Source organism: Bipolaris sorokiniana, assembly GCF_000338995.1.
Source record: "Bipolaris sorokiniana ND90Pr unplaced genomic scaffold COCSAscaffold_11, whole genome shotgun sequence".
Taxonomy (NCBI): Eukaryota; Fungi; Ascomycota; class Dothideomycetes; order Pleosporales; family Pleosporaceae; genus Bipolaris; species Bipolaris sorokiniana.
This window is the reverse complement of record NW_006911905.1, coordinates 618,171-633,966: the sequence shown is the minus strand read 5'-3', so window position 1 is coordinate 633,966 and position 15,796 is coordinate 618,171. Positions and strand designations below refer to the sequence as shown.

The following is a 15,796-nucleotide window of genomic DNA, read 5'->3' as shown; positions in this document are numbered from 1 at the left end:
TGACCAGCCCAGACCCTCTTTGGCCGCCGCCGCCCCAGCAACCGCCAGTAAACACACAAGCATCCACCCCGACTATCTCCCTCCACCAACCCCCGCTCGCCGCCCGCCACCCCCCACACGACTCGCTCAATGTAACCACCGCTATGACGACTCTCGCAGCAAACGACCAGGAAAACGCCGTCCGCCATTTGCACGCCGCCGGCGGCTCAAAGTCGCTAAACGCGGGCATCAAGGGATTCAACGCCAAAACACCAGGAAACAAAGCCCCCAAGACGCCCTTCAAGATCCCGCTCAACGACGAAAATGCCGTGACCAAAGGCGCGAAATCGCTTCTGCAGACTCAAGGCAAGGGAGCCGAATTATTTACAGGCGGCAAGGGTGGAAAAGTTGACCAGAATGCCTTTGTTACTCCAGCCGGTATGACGGAATAGGCGCGTAATGCCTTCACCAAAACTGATGTATCTAGGACCTCGTATGCGTGCGCCGTTGGGAATGAAAACGACCAATGCCAAATCCAGAGCCTTTGCGACGCCAGCGCCTCTTTCCTCTGCAAAGACGCAGAAGCTCAGCCCGCGTCTACGTCGTCCAAAAGTTAAGGTCCACCAGCCTGAAGTCGCCCACGAGTCTGAAGATGACGTGCCCGAAATCGAGTACATGCCCCCCAAGGAGGTTCCGCTCGAGGATGATATGGATGAGTACCTCCCCAGGAACTGGACTATTCCCAAGATCAGCGAGCAGGACATGGTGCGCGGCATCTGGCAGGCCTACCACAACCCAATTGAGGACGACGGACGCACGCGCGAGCAGCGCAAGTTTGAGGAAGAACTCCAGAAGGGCCGCAAGCAGCGCGATGAGCATTTTGAGAAGATCTTTGCATCCCAAATGGCCAAGGACGACGCTGAGATGAGGGAATACTATGGCATCAAAGAACCGAAGAAAGAGGCAGCACCCAAAGCAGTAACGTCCGTTTCTGCGCTTAGAAAGGCTCCAACTGGACCATCGACTATACGCGCCCGATCTGCAGCAGCCGCTCTTCTCCCAACCTCAAAGCCCAGCTATGCTGCTCCTACTGTAGCCGCCAAATCGCGCGTACCTACTGGACCAGTTTTTGGCAGGAAAGGAACAAAGACACCTACAGAAATGACAGCCTCTCGCCAGGTCTCAGCTTCAGTAGTGTCCAAGAACACAATTGGCTATGCTCAAGGTCGTGCTGGACGTGCTGCTCCAGCAGCGCGCAAGCCTCTCTCCAACGTCACCAAGCCTGCGCCTTTCTCAGCCATAGCCCGCCCCGTCTCAACCAGCCATGTGCGCAGCGCGAGCACCAGTGCTTCTACTGGCCGCTCTCGAGGCCCCATTTCTCGCTGCAGCTCCACTTCTACCAACGCTACGCTGGTTTCATCCGCAGAGGACGAGCAGCCTCGTCGTACCGCCGAAGACTTTGAGCGCGAAATGGAGTTGTTGCTGCTCGCGCGTTCTGACGATGAAGACGACGACGCGTGGACCAAGAACTTTAGCAACCAGTTGCATGGAAATATTGCGCTCGCTGAGGAGGAAGATGACGATGACGCTGGATTCCAGCTGCAGCTCCCAGAAGGCTTCTAGCATGTTGAAAGTAGAGAGGCGAGATGAACCGAACTCGAGAAGAAGAAGAAGAAGAAGAAGAAGAACATGCAGCCATGTGTAAATTACTAAACTGTGACATCTTTTTTCTTTCTGTTTTCTGGGGCTGCTGGAGTATATGTGGATATTGGATACCTCTTTCTTTGTCTTTTTTTCTTTCTTTCTTTTAGTTGTAATGGGTTAAACTTGAGTGTGAATGGTATGAATTCATGCCATACATGTACATCTACCTCTTTTGCCTGGTTTTGTTGTGTCTCTGGTGAAGTACTGTGATATATCGCAATGTGGTAACCATGCTGTAAATCGACATAACTCTGGATCAATGTCTCACACCTCCCAAGCAACATCACGCATATTCAATACTTGTTTTTAACAACACTCCATTCGCTCAAAAAGGCCCACTGACTCAAGTGAAAAAAAAATGGCTAGCTTCATATGCTGTCTTATGTATTCCCAACTACCCTTTCCCATTCCCTCCCTTATTTCGCTTATTTCTCCAGCCCTGCCTTGCGCATTCGCATGCATTCCCGATCCCATTCGCACCTTTTCGCCCTATATGTATATATGCTATATATGCTATATATGTATGTTATTTATGCTTCGATAGAGTATCACGGACCCCTGACTATCCCTCTCCTTTAGCGGGGAGATGAGAGAGAAAAAGAGGTGTGATACTCAAAAAGGGCAAAAGTGAAAAACCCTCCCGATCCTCCTCTGCTTGAGAAAGAAAATAACCATAAGAAAGAATGCACGCTGAAAAAAGAAACACCTCCTTACCGTGAATACGCCATGCCACTCGAAAGATCCAAATTCAGGAGGACGAAAGAAATAAAAGGACAGAGACGAAGAATGAAAAAAATAGGGGGAAGCATTAGACTAAGCAAATAGTCGTGTATGTAGCTTTTTGTTGGCTGACACTCTCCCCCAAACAAAACTACTAACCAACCCCAACTTTAACTCACCACCTCATCCACAGCGTACAGGTTCTGATTAAGAATCTTGTTCATGGTAAACATATGAACACGGTCTTGCTTGAAAACGGCGCGCATAGCGTCATCGCAGCGAATCTGGCGCTTGTCATTGGGGTCTTGCAGGTCGCGCGCCTTGACGTATTCCCAAATCTTCTTGACCGTCTGGGGCCGTGAAAGTTGTGTTTCGCCGAGCAGTTCAGACAGGGCTGGGGAGAGGGCCATTGGTTTCTGCAAAATGAAGTTAGATGGATTAGTTCTTTGGTTCCCGAAACGTGAAAGATGTATGAGATAAAACTAACGTGGAAGCCTCCTTTCCGACTTGGGCTCTTCTTCTCGCCGCCGCTGCCTGAGCCAACGTCGCTGTCGTCGTCGTCTTTGACCTTGTTTGCGCTCTTCTTCTTGGCCTTCTTCTTAGGCGCGGGCGCTTTCCGCTTCGTGTTTCCGCCCCGTGTTGCCCTGCCCATGCGCGCGTTCTCTTCTGCCTGTAACCTGGCTGCAAACGCCGCGTCGTCATCCTCATCTTTCACCTTGGTTTTCTTGTTCTTCTTCTTGGGTGGCGGGTTCTCGTCAGGCCCCGACAGCACAGACTCGTCATCGGGCGGCGATCGCTTATGGTTGGACATGTCTGATGTATCGCCGTTGGATGTCTTTGTGCCATTCCTGACCGTGTTTGTGGGTTCCGAGACATCAGAGCCGCCGTTCTGCTCGCTGTTGAACTTGTCGAAGCGCTGCATGATGAGCGTGGTGATTTGTTCCTTTTGATGCGACAGGTCCTCGCCGACTCTTTCCTGTATGCCCTTTCGTATGCGCTTCGCAGAAATGGTATTTATATCGCTCGCCCGAAGAATGTCGTCAATGATGACCGAGTACGAGGCCTCGACCTCTGCGGGGAGAGGGTCTGATGCGCCATGTTAGCATGCGGCCGTGGGCGCGTGGCAGACTGCGAGCGGATGCTTACCCGACATGGCTGTGGTGTTTGCTCGGAGTAGTGAGAGTCGCAACTACAAGGTCGATGGGTGGGAAGCACGGTCAGTTATTGCAAGACGCAGAAGCCGGAGCGTGTGAGAGGAAGGCTCGCGCAACAGGCGCAGAAGGTCTACACAGGGCGTCGTTGGGGAGCCAAAGCGTCGCCAGCAGGCTCTCACCCAGCAAGCAACTATTGCGGTCGCGGCCCAGAGTCAGAGACAGCTAAGAGACAGCTAAAAGACAGCAGCCAAGGTGCAGCCAAACACTTCGCAGCCTCTAGAGCGGTCCCGTTGTGCCGACCACTCGTGGCGGGGTCCAGTCACGGGCAGCAGATGAGTGGCACAGGGGCGTTGAATGCAGCTTGTGTATACGCAGAAGCCGGAGATGCAGCAGAGGACACCGTCGCAGAGGTTTGCTGGATACAGAGGCTGGCACTAAGGCAGACTGCGGCAATCGAGACATGCGCGATGAGGTGTGAAGACGTACATGCACGGGCGCGGTCTAGTCAGGTACGGGCCGACCTTGGAGGAGAAGGAGGCTGGGGAACCCCGAACACTACCGCGCCCTCGCCTTCACTCTCCCAGCTAACACATGTTTGCACCAACCGCCCGTCATCTCATACACATAGCTATAGACTGCTTATACACACACGATATTTGTCCTCGTACACATGCACACACCAAACAAACGGCTTGGATTTTACACTTCTCTCTCGCACCACTTGCCCTATCCGCAGACTGCATACATATTCGTCCAAAAGCGGTAGTCCTGTATCCCTTCTCAGCCTGCGCCATTCGCTCAACCCGGTAGTCCTCACATGACCCAGCAGCCGACTCCGTACATTTGCTTCTCTACTGCGCTTTTGATTTGATACCAGTCCGCCCTTCTCTCTGCAAACTCGTACACCTCCTCCGCCCGGAAGATGCCGTGATACCGGTCTGTATCCGCAATGATCGTGGCAATCTCTTTGGCTTGCTTCGCGTCAATCAGATATATCTGTGAGAGCTCGCGCAGCGCAGCAAAGTACTGGATGAGCGGTTTGTTACGCAGAGAGACAATGTACGTGTTGTATGCATTCATGTCGCTGCATGTAGTCAGTAGATGCCCCGTTTGCATCTAGTGCCAGGTGCTACTTACCTAATGAGCTTGATGGCGCCATCCACACTGATTCTCTGCCGCTTTAAATGTTTGCAAAGAGCAGTGAACAGGCGCACACCTACTTCCTGGTTGAACACATCAAGCACGTTCTTGTCTGTGCTGCCAATGAGCATGCTCGTGTGCGACGACACAACTTCCACAATCTTCAGTGCTGTTTGACTCGGCCCAATGTCTGACATCTCTACCACACCATTGGGCCCAATCGGAGGGTTGAAATCGGTCGGATCCTGCGTCGTACCACAAAGATACTCGACCTCGTCCATCAGCACATCAATACCTTTGTTGAGACCTGCAGCCACGCTCTCGTCGAGTTGTGCCTCAAATCGCTTCTTCTCCTTTGCTGCCAGGCTGAGGAAATCATCTCGATCTGTGAGATTGGCAGCAACAAGCTCCTGGAGATAAAAGACTTCGACCATCTGCTGTATAAGGTCTCCGACATTGACAAGCTCCAGGAAAGCCACGAGTGGCGCAACTCCTTCTTGGCTGTGGTCCGCCACCTCTCTCGGCTTGTAATCCGCAAGGTGGCTGACAGCCTTGTCAAACCCTAATTTCATATGGCGGTTGCCGAGAATCTGCACAAGGTGAATGAAAATCTGTTCCGACTGTTCTTTTGCCTCTTCACCAGACTGGCCGCCAAGCTGGACAAATCGAGCAGCACGTTCGAGACTGGTCTTGGCCATGTGCGTCAGATTGAGGGCAACCTCGATGCTGAAAAGGGATCTAATTCCTTCTAACCGCGAGTTCATGATGGCCGCCTTGGCAGCAAGTTCAGTCGTTGGGGCGTCCATCCGTGGGGTCGAGATCCCATCGCCAGGGATCGGAGTGCCACTTCTCGAGGTTGGATCCAAGGTACTATTTCTATTTGCGCTGGATTTACTCGCACCCGAGCCGCCCATGGTGGGCAGCACATTGACGGGCATCATGACTACCTTTTTGAACGACGACAGAAAATCTTGTTTGACAGCTTTCCGGTTCACATTTGCCATGAACCGAGTTTCAGTGGTTAGCTCTTCTTCTAGCAGTCGCTTCTCCCACACATCAACCTCTGCCGCCGACTTGCGTTTGAAATAATCCAACTCCTCTTGCAGGTAAAGATCGACATGGGGCTCAAAACACCGCGTTATGATTCGAATCGCCTCTTGTTGGAAATCAGGCTTGGAGGCCTTGGTGGGATGCAGGGACACTGCAAGCTGCAGCGCTTGGTCGAAAATGCCAGCAACAGTTTTCAAATAGGCTTCGATGCTCACGTCGTGAGCCTGGTCAAAAAGAGTTGTGAGGTACTCTGTAATGACGTCGTCTGCAACACGCTCTAAAAAGGTCTGTAGAACGTCAACCGTAGGCGGGAAAACACGATCAATGATGGCGGCCTCGTTATTGAGCTCGGTAGCTAGGCCTTTGAAAAATTCATGCGACGGCTTCAAAGTCACCTCATTACCTTGCAAACAATCTGAGGGATCTCCGAGCCTCTCCTTGTCCAACATCAACGGGTGATTGTGGATAAACGAGTCTAGACATGCTGCACCGCTATTCAAGGCTACCAAGACTGATGCAAACCGCTTCATGCGGCCATCAAAATCCTTTTCGGCGTAGCCTTGCTCGAACTCGCGAAGCACGGCGTTCTCGAAGATGCCAGTCATTGTATCGAGTTTTTCCTCACGCTGATGCCAGCCTTGAGCATAGTCGCTCTTTGCAAATACCTTGAGCTGGGCAAGCATCTGGGCTTGCTGCTCCGGGTCACGGTACGTTCGAAATAATATGGGATCGGCATGACTTCTCGACCTCTCAATGTCGTAGTAAAAGGGAGCCAAGGCACCATAGACTTTGCCATACTCTTGTCGTGCCATGCCCCGTATTGAACGCACGTTCGCCAGTACTTTGACAGCAGCTTGTGGGTCGACGATGTAGGAACTTGGGGCTAGTGTTCCAGATGCCGACAGGGTCATGTCGTTGAAGCCTTTGTCGAGCGTCGTGGAGCGGGGTCGGCCTTGGTGGTCTTGGGACTTGCGCAGCATATCCTCTTCTATGGCAGCATCGAAGAGAGTCATGCTGGTGTTGCCCACGTGGTCGTTGCCCGGTGCCATGGAGCTGGTGCTGCTATTGGGTACAACGCCTGCTATGCGTGCATCCTCTGCTCTTTGTGTCTGCAACTTCTTCTTCATAGCCTCTTCAAACCTCTGCTTGGCCTCTGCTTCGTTCCAGCAACCCATGCTCCTCAGTCTCTGCTGCCATCTTGTGTCGTCGTATACCATCTCGCGCATACGTCTCGAGGTGCGCGCAAAGTTGAACATGTCGGCGACGGGCAGATAGTCGAGGATGGTGTTGATGAGCTCTGCAAGTCATGGTCAGACGAGTGAGCCCATGAACTGGGTAGTTCGTACCTGCAGGTAGTACGGCCTTTGAGTCGCCCACGAGCTGCGTGGTGCGCAGCGACGCCAGCATGGACGGCTGTGTCTGGGGCATGGCCCGCTTGAAGTTTGACTTTGGCGGCATGATTGAGGTAGATAGGAATGATTTCCTCGAAAGATCTTCAACAAGTGTTTAGCCCATACCCTGGGCCCAGCGAAGTTTCGCGTGGTGGTCGCGGGGGCAGAGGGTTGTTTGCAGCTGAGGTGGAGCAGTGACGGTTAACGGCTTGGGCCTGGCGGCAGGGTCTGGTCGATCCGACATGGCACCAGATTGATCGCCCCGCAGCTAGAGCCCATCTATCGACTACATCACACGGGGAAGGCGTAGGGGCAGGGCAATGTTTCCAGCAAGAAGAACCGTGCCTGGAGGGTTTGTGAGGATCATCTTGGCTTTGCAGCTGCGTGTGCCAAGTTGGAATTGAGTTTGAGCAGTGGGAAACGCAATGATGCATCATAGACGGCAACACGGGGGAGCGAGAGGCAAAGAAGCAAAAGCGGAGCCGGGCTTCGGGCCTGGTTGATGACGAGTGTGGCAGCAGGACATGGAGGGAAATGAAGCAAACTGACATGTTGCGGCAACTCGCCAAAAGCAACGTGGAGCGAGACGCCGTGGCGGTCGCATAAGCAAAGCTCACACTTGCTATGTATAGGAGTGGTGAAGAGAGTGAGAGGGTTGAGTTATGCAGACGGGCCATGGCAATGCCAATGCAAAGGCCAAATGTACGCAGTAAATGCAAATGCAAATGGGAGACGGCTGCCACGTGGAGTGGAAAGCTCTAGACTCTGCCCCTGATGGGCGAAACAAAGGCCGTTAGTGGGGAAGGCAGAGCGAGTAAATGAAGCGTGGTGTTTTATGAAGAGTCGCAAGAGCGCGGGCAAAACATTAGGAGAGGGCAAGGCATTGGCTGCAGCCCTTGTCAGCAATTGAAGGGTCTCACGTGCTCTGCACCATGGGCAACCACAGGCAACCAAAGGGCAATCAGGTGCAAGGGCAATATTCAGGGCACCGTCGTGGTAGGCTGGGGCTATTCTGGGACGGGGCGGACGGTCCAGTAGGCGAAAGGTTGTGCCTAGCTCTGCCCCCCTGGCAGGCCGACGACTATGTTACAGCACAAAGTACAGTTTGTCTCAGGAGATAGTGCCGTCTAGGCGGAAAGGCAGGCAGGCAGGCAGGCAAGCAGGCAGCGAAGAAGGCCCAGGGCACAATGGCAGAGGCCACGCAAACATTAGGGCAGAGAGTGTGTGTGTAGGGATGAAACCCTGGACGGAAGGTTTCAAGCTGAGTTCCGCAGCACATGCCACCGCTGCTGACCCATGGCCGGCGACCCACGGCGCACGACATTTGTTGCGACCGTGAACGTCAGCGGGCTGGTGGGTGGATGAGTGAATGGGAGTATCGAGTGCGTACATCCAACGTATAATGTACCTGCATTGGCTGCGCAGGCGGGCCGAGGGGGGGTCGGGGGTGGCTGGCCAGAACGTAAGTGACAACGCATTGGTGGAGGCCCGAGAGCACCAGACAGAGGCAGAGGGCTCAAGAGAGGGTGTTCTGGCAGCGCGGTGGCCCTATGACGGCATGGCACCAAAGGAGAAGGCATCTAGAAAGACGGGCGTGGCGGGCTGGGAGCCGTGGCAGGTTGTGGTCGTCGTCCATGACACGGGCGTTGTGGGCAGAGTGAGAGTGAAGCAAGCGGCTCAGCCCAGCCCAGCCTCGTCAGCAGGGCCCTCCTCACAAACACGCGACCGCTTATGTTATCCGCGCACGGCCGTCCGTCTTGTCGACGACGCTTTGAGACGCCGGGAAGGCTCAGCCGGACGGCGATTGGCTGTTTCACCCCCAGAGAGTGGGGGCGCCGGCTCTGTCTTGTTGCATCCCCTTTCGCATCCACCGCACAAGACTCATCCCAGAGAAGCAATGTGCAATTGCTTCACTTCGCCCGACATGTGCTCCAGACTTGCGCCGAAAAGGGCCACGTACTTGCTGGGTGCCCGTCTGGCCCGTCCGTTGCCCCGTGAATGCATCATCGAGCCCATGGCCAAGCGTAGACGTCAGTCCATGGTGATGCTGAAGGACCATGACTTTGCGAGTTAAATATAATATGTCCCAACTATCGGTCCACTGTCACAACTACTGATACTCCCGCTGCACCGCTGCTCGACAAACCCAAAAACCGCCTTTGTCAATCTTAAAGTCTCAGACATAGTCTTGTCCCGTCCCCATTCATAAACACTCTTGCGCCCGCCCAAATCAGGACATTCGCATCCATCACCACACGCATACTCTACTACACTACTACTACTATTACTATTACTACCACTTCAATCCCCCATCTCAACAACAACAACAAGAACAACCATGCTCTTCGCCACAAACAAGCCCAAGATGCCCGATGGCAGCGGCCCCCCTGGCGATGGTGGCAGTAAGTTGCAGCCGCACCCCCTTCCAAAAAATAAAATAAAGTCCTTCGTGGTCCTTGGTTCCTGTGACTGACATGGTGCCTCAGGAAAACCAATTCCCCATTGGGAAAAATGAATGGATGGCTGCGCCACCATGCCCAATCAACATGCCCAATTACCCTGCACCTCAGCACGCCCACCATACGTTTTGTCTCAGCAAGCGACTTCCATTTCCTCGTCACCAGCACTACCATCTTATTGCGCGCGCTTTTGCGGTTTGCAGGGCATTCCACTAGTCCGCCCTGGATGCGTATCCCACGACGACATGGTCCTCCGGGGCGCAGCACTTTGCCGCCCAATACGGAAAGTGCTGCTGCTGCTGCTGCTGCTGCCACGGGCTGTGTGTCAGGGTCCGGTGACCGAATCCGCCATTGCAGCAACTCAAAGCTCGCTCTCCATTGCTCGCCGGAGCACTTGGGGGCTACCCGCTCCCTATTTATCAACGGGGCCAAACTCGCAGAGTGCCTCGAGTCTGCCGTGTCTGCCACGGCTCAGTGGCTTTGCTGCGGCTGTGCAGGATTTGGGGGCCGCCGCTTGCACCAGCCCAGGCAACGAACCTTGGTTCACCATTCACACGCCCCACCGGGCGCCCTTTCTGCCTGCGAATATTGCCTTAGCCCACGATGCGCACTTCGACGCCGGCGCTTTTGCGCAGCACTCCCGGTCGACTAAACCAGTCACCCTCGGTGTGACTGCATTCTGAGTCTTCGAGAATGCCGCTACTCGACTTTGCAGCCTGGTGGTCGCCTTGTTCGTCAGGGCGCCGGCCAATCACCGCCCGCTCTGCCTCCCGCACAGGGCGCAGTCTATCGTCCTTTGCAAGTCCAATTCCATCACCTGGGGCGGAATACCATATGGTCCTCTGCGTCACCGCCTGGAGAAGGCAGTCATTGCCTGTTTTTGTAGGCTGCTGGTTTTATGACAGGCCTCAGGATTTCCTATCTTTATATACTCGTGTACCTTCTCTAGACTGTATATTACTACTACCATCATCACATCACTACAATACAAATATTAATACTACACACACATTTTCACACTCAAGCTTGAACACACACACACACACACACACACACACACACACACACACACACACACACACATACATACATACAATCAGCACTACCACCATATCCATCATCATCATGAGACTTGACATGCAAACTCTCAACCTCTCCTACGGCGACCCCCAACCCGGAGACGGAGGAGCTCCTCACCCAGGCGCTCGATTAAGACAATCTTCAGCAATGCTGTGCTCAATGGCCGGCGACGGCCCTCAGCCACGAGATGGAGGTTAAATGACACCAAGACCCTCGTGTCCAAGTACGTCCGGCCCTTTCGCATCATCACCACCACCACCAACACATTCTAACATGCTTCAGTTTACACATCCAACCCTCCCTCCAATTGGACCATTCGATCCCATTGCATTCGTCAATGGCGCCGCACCAGCGTAAAAGACTTGTCTACCAAGACCTCTTACACGCACTGTATAAAAACAACTCTTTTTTTTTCTAGTTATTTGAGCGATTAGATTTCCGGCAACGGCTTGTCACACCACCCTGTACATTGGAACACATCTTCGGCGTTTGGGCCTTCCTTGTTGTCTTTTGCGAAACACAGACGCGAGGGTATATTTGGGTATTTGAAGCAATCTCTTTTGGGATGCATAGACGGCGTTGTCATATGAAGAAGCGAGGACGATCACCTCGCATGAGATATGCATCGCCAAGATTTTAGCCGGGTTGATTGGCAGTTTCATGAAGTTTGGAGAGGCGTTTTTTTCCTATACTGTACTATAACTTTCGGCGTCGTTGGCCGAACAGTTCAAGAACGGTTTGCGTAACCGCTAGAACAATACAAAACATAAAGCTTGAAACATGCTACTGCTGATCGTGTTGAAACTTTGCGCCCCAAGAACACATGTAACGCGTCACGGTCTGAAGAACAAGAATACAAATACACGTTGCGCAATAGAGCTGTCAAGTTTGAGGTGGTGGAGGAGAAGTGGAACCTTTAGTGCATCGTTCTCGCACTCGTTCCCCCCACGCTGCCGCCTACGGCCTCGGCAAAGATGGCAATGGCATTGCACGCCCACCTGCGTACGTACTTACATGCATGCTGGTTGCGTCACGCGCTGGCACACAAGATAACATGTACTCGCAATCATGTCACCGTCAAAACCCCTAGTACACCCTGATTTCTCTTTGTATCAAAGACGCGCTCTCCTATATCCACATTCGCTTAATTTTGGAGCCGTGTCACTTCATGGCAGACTACAGCACCCCCCCGCCTGGGTCTGTCGACCCCGCCCCATGAATTAAAAATTTAGTCACAGAAACCCCAAAAAAGAGTCACGCACGCACAAAGCATGGAAGATTCAACAGGTCAGAGGGCAAGGCGTCGCCAAATCACACACGGTTGAGCACCGTTTGGTGCGTCGTGCCCAGGCTCGACAAGGCTACTGGTGCTAACGACAATGGTGCTCGAGAAAATATGGTCCTCCTGGCGCGAACCGGACCAGCGCCCTCGAAAAGTCTTGAGTCGACGCCCAGCTTACTGCTTGCAAAAGAAGCCAAGCGAGTGTGCGATATAAGACGTGCTAGGTAGCTTCTATCGCCTCATCCCTTGGGTCTTTGTTGATTTCCTTTTCTCTGCACCGGTCGCTACCTAGTCATCTCGCGACCTCCAATTCTACATACCGACTCTCTCTCTGACCGAATCGTCCCTGAACATGGCAACTCGACCGACGGATAACCAGCGCGTGGCCTCACACGGACGCGGAGGTGCTGGTAAGTTGCTTGCATTCTCCTGAGTCTTTGATAAGCACAGTTTCGCAGCGTCAGCTTGACGGGCTGCTGAGTCTGAGAAGTTTTGCATCCAGTACACCCAGGCTCTAGTCAATGTGGAAGCTTGGTCGCATACCGGCTGTCGCTTGCCGCATAAGAATTTTCCTGTTGCCTGTACTGACCCCGACAAGGCAACATTGCAAAAGACGACCCAACAAACTATCCCAAGCCAGAAGACCTCGTCACACCGACACTCAAGGGCGACACCTACACCACCGGTCGAGGCGGAACCGGAAACATGGCTCGCAACGACCCCGAGCGCCCCGAGATTGCGCGCGCTGCTCAAGACGTCGAGAGCTCACCGCAACCAGAGACTGTAGGCCCCAAACACTACGGCAGAGGAGGTGCAGCCAACGTCATCGGTAATGACGCATCTGCACCGGGGAAGAGCGACGAAGCCAAACACGACGACAACGGTGCTGCAAAGGGTCTGTTGGGCAAGGGCAAGGATCTCTTGCATAAGCTGGGAAAGAAATAAACTTTACCAAATGCCGCAGTCTGCGTCAATTGCGTGTCTTTTGGAGTTTCAACTGCGGCTTTTGTTTGTTGACTTTTTTTTTTGCATTTCACAATATACCCAGGGGGGTTTGGGCTATTCTCGATAAGTAATAGATGGGTAAAAAAGGAGTTCTGCTTTAGTTATTACCCCGAACGATCTGCAAATCGCCTCACTATCGAAGCACGATCGATGAATACATAAATGTGTTATCTGTTCACGGTGTTACGGCAGTTGTTTCTTTTTTTGTTCTAAACCTTCTAAAGTCCACATAATACATAGCACACGGATACCATTTTTATTACCAGAGGACCCACTTATGCATATTTGAATCGTGTTTGCATCGGCATGCTACTATTTTTGAGATGCAAGCATAAGTCTAGGGATCTTGGGGCCACGGCCCCCAAGACCAAGAGCGAGGGCGCGGGGAGGCGGGGATTCATGACGCTTTACCCACTGTGGGGCAATAAATCCTACGTACTACCTGACGCATGTGCCGCCTTCATCCACTACACACCGCGTTATTAATGAATCATCTTGTTAATATGCCATCTGTCCACTTATAGTATCAATGCGTATTATACAGTCATAAATTACCGAGTCGTACGAATACAACTACCTGGACCAGCTCCCCCCTTCCGCAGAACGCTAGTGCCTGCACGGTATATGTACAGTCGAATAAAGCCGTCCAAGCGCGCTCTACTCCGATGGCCAACAATATGCTATACCAATCTGGAAGTTTCGTCATAGGCGTAAAGATCACCTTGTAGGACCAACCACTCGGGGAAGGGTCTCTTCGGCAAAATGCCGTGGCTGCAGATGGCGGCATCCGCCCCAAAGCACGTCCGAGAGAAGCTGTGCAAAGGCACTATTCACAAGTTACAAGTTAAGAAATACACTTAAGAGCACTGACGAGTACTTTATTCAAGGGTCCTTCCTCCCCGTACCTGCTCTGGCCTCTTTCAAACCTCTCCGCGGTGTGCGAGCAGCTTGCATACTGCCTTTGGCAGTTCAACTGTCCACACACCCACTTTGCATTCAACCCGCCCATCGGTCAATGCCTGCTCCAGTCACTCCCTCCGCCCGTGCATCAGGATCAGGATTCATGAAAGCAAGGGCGTGTCTGCACACCAGTCGCTCTTCTCCGAAAGATGTAGCGCCCGTCTATGTACAATGTCTTGGATTACGTCCCACCCGTCCTCTGGCCCCAGGTGGAAATGTACAGTTCATGCAGGTGTGGTTCGCTTTTGCCACAATGCTTACGCCTTGCCCCACGACGTGGTCTGTCCTAATTGGCTTGATATAGCAATTCTAGTCCTGCACCTGCAGGATCTTCATGGCTACAGCAGCCGGTAGGATGGATAATGATGGTAGTGATGGTGGGGAGAGTGTGTGTAGTTGTGGCGCCTTCCGTCTGTTGCTTTCTACATATGGTATATACGTTTCCATTTTCCGCGACCACTTGCATTCGTGAATTATACTGTATTCGAGCTATTTGGATGATCTTGACTGTCAATTTCTAAGTAAAACATGTCGACTACCACAACTGAAACCCAGTCTGAAACTTGGGTTCACTACCATGACGGCGGCGTACCGGGTCGACGGCGCGTACTCAAAGGGACCGCAGCAAAAGATACATTCAGCGCACTACCCAAGATTGACTTTCAGCGGATATACTCGGACAAGATTGAAGACAGAAAAGAGTTGGCCAAGGAAGTAGGCGCTGCTTGTCGAGACATTGGCTTCTTCTACGCAGTGAACCATGGCGTAGACGAACAAGTACTACAAGACACTTTTGAGGCATTAGAAAAATACTTTGCCCTCGCCACCGACGTCAAAATGGAAACACACAACCAAAAGACGGAGAAATTCAGAGGCTACGAGGCATTCTTGGAGGGAAAACTAGATCCCAGTACACGAGGTGGTAAGCACACACATACCACACACATACACACACTTTGCCCTTCCCATACATACCCACTACTTTTATTTTATATACACCAGATTCTCACGCGCCTCACCTTCCATGTATATAGATCTCAAAGAAGGTTTCCTCATGGGCGAAGACTTCACCGACCCCGAACAACTCTCCCTCCTCTCCTCGACGCCTTCGCCCTCGGCCCAAACCCCGCGCAACCAATGGCCCACGCACCCCTCGGCCCTCTTCTGGCGCCCAGCCATCTACCACTACTACCGCGCCATGTTCGCCTTCAGCAAACGCATGCTCCGCATCTTCGCCCTCGCCCTCGACCTCCCAGAAACGCACTTTGACAAGATAACCACGCACCCCATGACCAATGTCCGCGCGGTGCATTATCCCCCCCAGCAAAGCGAGGCAGATGTCGGAATAGGCGCGCACACGGACTTCTGCTGGTTCACACTCGTCTGCCAGTCGCAAACTACGTATCCCGCGCTTGAGGTGCTGAATGCAAATGGCATTTGGGTCCCAGTGCACCACGAGCCCAACGCCTTTGTCGTTAATATTGCGGATTTCCTGAAATTGGTGACGGGGGGTACGTGGCAGAGTACTGTGCATCGCGTGAGGAATATTGGAGGGGAGGAGAGGTATAGTATGCCGTTTTTCTTTAGTCCGAATGAGGATGCGCGGGTCAGTGTTTTGCCGCATTTGAGGAAGGCAGGAGGGGTGTATAGCGAGTTTGGGGTTGGAGAGTATTTTCAGAAGAGGTTGGATATTGATCGGAGGACGCATTTGGATGGGAAGGAGGGAGAGGAAGATGGGGAGGAAGAATGTCCGTGACCAGGATGAATTAATTGTTGGTGTAGTATAGTTGAGATGCCGGGAATTTGGCGCTGGAAAACGCCCTATATATCTAAATGTTTCCATGCTCAATTTGATTTCAATCTCAATCTTAA

At 52.7% G+C, this 15,796-nt stretch overlaps 8 protein-coding genes across 8 annotated transcripts; 6 read left to right on the top strand and 2 right to left on the bottom strand.

The window, feature by feature from the left end:
• The first annotated feature begins 67 nt into the window (after window positions 1-67).
• Window positions 68-1,949, top strand: COCSADRAFT_122145 (uncharacterized protein). The gene is made up of 2 exons (XM_007704135.1): window positions 68-417; window positions 467-1,949. The coding sequence occupies exons 1-2, from the start codon at window positions 144-146 to the stop codon at window positions 1,600-1,602; spliced, it is 1,410 nt and encodes a 469-aa protein (XP_007702325.1). The 5' UTR covers window positions 68-143; the 3' UTR covers window positions 1,603-1,949.
• Window positions 1,950-2,423: 474 nt separating this feature from the next.
• COCSADRAFT_226390 (uncharacterized protein) lies at window positions 2,424-3,862 on the bottom strand. Its single transcript, XM_007704134.1, has 3 exons — window positions 3,550-3,862; window positions 2,891-3,489; window positions 2,424-2,819 (listed from the first exon to the last, which is right to left on the bottom strand). Exons 1-3 carry the CDS (start codon window positions 3,554-3,556, stop codon window positions 2,574-2,576), a joined length of 852 nt encoding a protein of 283 aa, XP_007702324.1. The 5' UTR covers window positions 3,557-3,862; the 3' UTR covers window positions 2,424-2,573.
• Window positions 3,863-4,038: 176 nt separating this feature from the next.
• COCSADRAFT_122136 (uncharacterized protein) lies at window positions 4,039-7,525 on the bottom strand. Its single transcript, XM_007704133.1, has 3 exons — window positions 7,094-7,525; window positions 4,695-7,044; window positions 4,039-4,641 (listed from the first exon to the last, which is right to left on the bottom strand). Exons 1-3 carry the CDS (start codon window positions 7,203-7,205, stop codon window positions 4,371-4,373), a joined length of 2,733 nt encoding a protein of 910 aa, XP_007702323.1. The 5' UTR covers window positions 7,206-7,525; the 3' UTR covers window positions 4,039-4,370.
• Window positions 7,526-8,356: 831 nt separating this feature from the next.
• COCSADRAFT_343579 (uncharacterized protein) lies at window positions 8,357-9,214 on the top strand (the record flags this gene model as incomplete). Its single annotated transcript, XM_007704132.1, has 1 exon — window positions 8,357-9,214. Exon 1 carries the CDS (start codon window positions 8,508-8,510, stop codon window positions 9,210-9,212), a length of 705 nt encoding a protein of 234 aa, XP_007702322.1. The 5' UTR covers window positions 8,357-8,507.
• Window positions 9,215-9,446: 232 nt separating this feature from the next.
• On the top strand, window positions 9,447-10,578 carry COCSADRAFT_226369 (uncharacterized protein). Its single transcript, XM_007704131.1, has 2 exons — window positions 9,447-9,540; window positions 9,625-10,578. Exon 2 carries the CDS (start codon window positions 9,654-9,656, stop codon window positions 10,278-10,280), a length of 627 nt encoding a protein of 208 aa, XP_007702321.1. The 5' UTR covers window positions 9,447-9,540; window positions 9,625-9,653; the 3' UTR covers window positions 10,281-10,578.
• A 1,528-nt stretch (window positions 10,579-12,106) lies between these two features.
• On the top strand, window positions 12,107-13,232 carry COCSADRAFT_226363 (uncharacterized protein). The gene is made up of 2 exons (XM_007704130.1): window positions 12,107-12,369; window positions 12,558-13,232. Exons 1-2 carry the CDS (start codon window positions 12,312-12,314, stop codon window positions 12,902-12,904), a joined length of 405 nt encoding a protein of 134 aa, XP_007702320.1. The 5' UTR covers window positions 12,107-12,311; the 3' UTR covers window positions 12,905-13,232.
• A 633-nt stretch (window positions 13,233-13,865) lies between these two features.
• On the top strand, window positions 13,866-14,340 carry COCSADRAFT_226313 (uncharacterized protein). The gene has a single exon (XM_007704129.1). The coding sequence runs from the start codon at window positions 13,980-13,982 to the stop codon at window positions 14,226-14,228; it is 249 nt and encodes an 82-aa protein (XP_007702319.1). The 5' UTR covers window positions 13,866-13,979; the 3' UTR covers window positions 14,229-14,340.
• COCSADRAFT_226314 (uncharacterized protein) lies at window positions 14,341-15,741 on the top strand. The gene is made up of 2 exons (XM_007704128.1): window positions 14,341-14,846; window positions 14,959-15,741. The coding sequence occupies exons 1-2, from the start codon at window positions 14,453-14,455 to the stop codon at window positions 15,678-15,680; spliced, it is 1,116 nt and encodes a 371-aa protein (XP_007702318.1). The 5' UTR covers window positions 14,341-14,452; the 3' UTR covers window positions 15,681-15,741.
• The last annotated feature ends 55 nt before the right edge of the window (window positions 15,742-15,796 follow it).